Source organism: Stomoxys calcitrans, chromosome 5 (genome assembly GCF_963082655.1).
Source record: "Stomoxys calcitrans chromosome 5, idStoCalc2.1, whole genome shotgun sequence".
In the NCBI taxonomy this organism is placed as follows: domain Eukaryota; kingdom Metazoa; phylum Arthropoda; class Insecta; order Diptera; family Muscidae; genus Stomoxys; species Stomoxys calcitrans.
In genome coordinates this window covers 131,219,038-131,223,327 of record NC_081556.1, presented here as the reverse complement: position 1 = coordinate 131,223,327, position 4,290 = coordinate 131,219,038, and the positions used below count along the sequence as shown (strand labels likewise).

Here is a 4,290-nt window from a genome sequence, read left to right as displayed (position 1 = left end):
GAGGAGGTATTAACTGTAAAAACTTGAGTTTTTATTTGTTTAGCAAAGCGAAAGTGTAAATGATAGTGAAATTGCCTATTTGCAATATTTGGTTTTTTTTTGTTTGGCAATCAAAACTTGGTCTCATGGGCGTAGAAAAATTTTAAATATTTAAAAAAGATGAAACTAATCACTTTAGCGTTTCAGTAGTTGTTTGGTAAGTTAGTAGAGAGCTTGGTTTACCATTGCGGGTTTTGTTGTTTTGATTCTCACCAGAGGCTGAATTCGCTCCCTTCTGTAGTATCACAGTGGACTAAAATGTTTCTAAGTGAGTCTAAAAATGACTGCCCCTACTACCTAACCCCAAAAAAAAATCAGTGGAGGTAGCCAAAAATTAAAAGCATAGTTCACCACCAATTCATCTACCTAGACCCTTTAAGCATTAAAAAATATTTCATTTGAATTTTGTTTTCCTTTTCAATGTTACCCCCCCCCAAACTACGGCCTTATATTAACATCATTAACATAATTTGTCAATTCAGCAGCAAAATTGTTCTATTATTTGACTTAGCAATTAATATGTCTTGTATGTGTGATATGTCTGCTGGTTTGGACATATTTCTGTGAATGCTGTAAATTCAAAATCGCCGTATAAAAGCATTGACTCTCAGTTGCCGAATACTTAGTAGAAAATAGCCCTTGACTTTGGTATTTTAGAAATTAATGAAAAATTTTAAAAAATGAAATTAATTTACATATCCGTTGTCACATTGGTTGTGACTGTCATTTGTGTGGGTGTTGCTGAAGCTGATTTGAAATCAGATTTGCGTGAATTTGTCGACTTAGCGCCCCGCAATCGCATCGGCTACATTGCAGCTCGTCGCTACATTGTGGACTATCAGTATCGCGCAGCTCTAAAGTATTTGCAAAGTTCAAGATTCGCCAGGACATGGCTTGGCATACGCAACTCAACGGAATTTCACGATTTATTGGGATTTTTGCAAGCGCATGGCGTATCGCTGGAAGCGCTGCAGGATGTGACGGGCGTCATTGATAAATTGCCAAATCAATTGCGCGAATTCCACATACCATCGAAAGTGCCCGTCTCCGTGATGATGCAAAGGAATTTGGAGTCGTTTATGCGCGAAGTTATTCAGGTGCTGCCACGTGCACGTTATTCCGGCTTAATGGCGCGTAAAGTAAAGGAGAACGGTGATTTTGCACGACTCTACCGCGCTGTGCGACAGCAGGAATTCAAGCAGATGCTCACCAAAGCCCAGGTACGTATGACGAATGATAATAATGGTGCTGCATAGGGAAACGCTTCACAAATGACGCCAATTGTGGTGGCACATTAAATGCATTTTGCATTTTGGAATTGTCTTTCTTTTGTTTTGATATCTTTGTTTGTGCGATGTTATGTTTCACCCCCTTTCGAACAGACTTCACCTAATCTGATGGCCCATTGGTTGGAGATGAGAGCGAATTATGTGGAAGTGAATAGTCTGGTGCAAGTGGCATATGAGGTTATATCCTGGGGACCTTAAAGGATTTAATATATTCTTAAAACACAAATTTATTTATATTTATTTATGATATTTATTAAGAACATGAGTTATTTATTAATACTGGGTTGCCCAAAAAGAAATTGCGGATTTTTTAAAAGAAAGTAAATGCATTTTTAATAAAACTTAGAATAAACTTTAATCAAATATGCTTTTTTTCTAAAGCAAGCTAAAAGTAACAGCTGATAACTGACAGAAGAAAGAATGCAATTACAGAGTCACAAGCTGTGAAAAAATTATGAAAAATCCGCAATTACTTTTTGGGCAACCTAATGGGTTTAATAAAATGATGATTTTGCGCGTTGATTTGAATGAGGCAACCCAGAAACTTATTTCTATAACCTAAACCAACATTGTGGTATAGGGTGCATAACATTCAAAAGGATAAGAGATGGACCTATCTTATCTTATCTTATATATAAAAATCAATTTGTGTTTGTTTGTAGGTTTGTGTGTTTGTTTGTATGTTTGTGTGTTCCTTATAGACTCAGAAACGGCTGAACCGATTTCCTTGAAATTTTCACAGATGTTGCATAATGACTCCGTGATGAAAATAGGGTACTACATTTTTTGATATCTAAAGGGGGGGGCGGACCCTCCCCCTTACCCTAATTTTCAGAAACGCCAGATCTCGGAGATGGGTGATGCGATTTAAGCGACACTTTGTGTTCTCTCATATAGTACCCTAGAAATAAAAAATTTGGTAACCAAATTTCGGATGGGGCACCTAGGGGGGCTGCCCCACCCTAAAACCTACCAAACATATATTTAAACCAATCACGACAATATGGGACTCAAATGAAAGGTATTTAGGATAAGAAAACGTATCTGCTATCCAATTGTCGGACCAAATGCTAGGGGGACCACCCCAAGCCCCAAAACACCCCTAAATCGGACATATTTACCGACCATGGCAATATGGCACTCAAATGAAAGGTATTTGCGAATAGAATACGAATCTAATATCCATATGTGGGTCCACGTTTCTGGGGGTCCAACCCTTTTCCAAAACACCCCCCAAACAGGACTTATTTACTGACCATGGGAATATGGGGCTTAAATAAAAGGTATTTGAGAGTAGATAACGAATCTGATATCCAAATATGGGACCAAGTGTTTGGGGGGCCGCTTTTCACAAAAAACATCCCCCCAAAGAGGACAAATTTACGACCATAGCAATATGGGGCTCAAATGAAAGGTCTTTGGGAGTAAAAGACGAATTTGATATCAATATTCGGGAAAAGTGTCTATGAGGCCACCCCCCTCCCCACCACACCACCCAAATAGTACGTATTTTCTGACTATTGCAATATGAGGCTCAAATAAAAGGGGTTTTTAAAGTGGAACACGAATCCGACATATAATTGCAAGGCAAGCTCACTGAGTGGCCGCCCATCCCCCAAAACACCCCCAAGCCTGTCATGTTTGCCGACTATGAAAAAATGGGGCTCAAATTAAAGTTATGTGGGAGTAGACCACGTATTTGATATCAACATTAGGGGCCAACTGTCTAGCGGTCGTCCAACCACCATAACAACCCCAAATATTCGGTTGCCTAAAAAGTAATTGCGGATTTTTTAAAAGAAAGTAAATGTATTTTTAATACAACTTAGAATGAACTTTAATCAAATATATAATTGCCATTTTGTTCGATAACCTTTTGCCATCTTCCTGGCAAATTTAGTATTCCACGCTCATAGAACTTCTGGCCTTTATCTGCAAAAAACTGAACCAAGTGCGATTTTATAGCCTCATCATTGCCGAAAGTTTTACCATTTGAGGAGTTCTGCATAGATCGAAATAAATGGTAGTCTGATGGTGCAAGGTCAGAGCTATATGGTGAATGCATCAAAAGTTCCCAGCCAAGCTCACTCAGTTTTTGGCAAGTGACCAAAGATGTGTGCGGTCTAGCGTTGTCCTGGTGGAATATGACACCTTTACGATTGACCAATTCTGGTCGCTTCTCCTTGATGGCTATATTCAACTTGTCCAATTGTTTACAGTAACCATCCGAATTAATCGTTTGGTTCCTTGCAAGCAGCTCCAAATATACCACACCCTTCCAATCCCACCAAACAGACAGCATAACCTTCTTTTGGTGGATATCAGCCTTTGAAGTGGTTTGAGCTGGTTCACCATGCTTGGACCATGATCGTTTTCGACTAACGTTCTTGTAAACAATCAATTTTTCATCTCCAGTTATGATTCGTTTTAAAAACGGATCGAATTCATTGCGTTTAAGGTGCATATCACAAGCGTTGATTCGGTTTGTTAAATGAATTTCTTTCAATACATGTGGCACTCATATTAAAATTGACGCCAAACAAACAAATGTAAACAAAATTTCGCGCACTTTTTTTCTAAAGCAAGCTTAAAGTAACAGCTGATAACTGACAGAAGAAAGAATGCAATTACAGAGTCACAAGCCGTTGAAAAAATTTGTCAACGCCGACTATATTACCGACAATTACTTTTTGGGCAACCCAATAGCATAGCATTTCTTATCCATTATCCTGATTTGCCTATAAAGCATTGGCGGGCAAATGCACACACACTAATACACATACGCGAACGAGAACAAAAGGCCATGGGCTTGGAAATATTACGCACACTAGCACATGTGCCCAACACTGCTATAAAGAGATATCGGCCAAAGAACTTGCCAAATGCGATACATGATGGAGGGTATATAAGATTCCGCCTGGCCGAATATTTACTCTTTTCTATACTGAATTTTCCATGAATA

The 4,290-nt window shown here is 38.8% G+C and overlaps 1 protein-coding gene across 1 annotated transcript; it reads left to right on the top strand.

The window, feature by feature from the left end:
• Window positions 1-529: 529 nt before the first annotated feature.
• LOC106085286 (uncharacterized) lies at window positions 530-1,648 on the top strand. Its single transcript, XM_013249473.2, has 2 exons — window positions 530-1,259; window positions 1,422-1,648. Exons 1-2 carry the CDS (start codon window positions 720-722, stop codon window positions 1,524-1,526), a joined length of 645 nt encoding a protein of 214 aa, XP_013104927.1. The 5' UTR covers window positions 530-719; the 3' UTR covers window positions 1,527-1,648.
• Window positions 1,649-4,290: the final 2,642 nt, after the last annotated feature.

Coding starts and splice junctions, on each gene's coding strand:
- LOC106085286 (XM_013249473.2), top strand. CDS start 720: ATGAAATTAATTTACATATCCGTTGTCACATTGGTTGTGACTGTCATT. Junction 1,260..1,421: donor AGATGCTCACCAAAGCCCAG/GTACGTATGACG, acceptor CCTTTCGAACAG/ACTTCACCTAATCTGATGGC.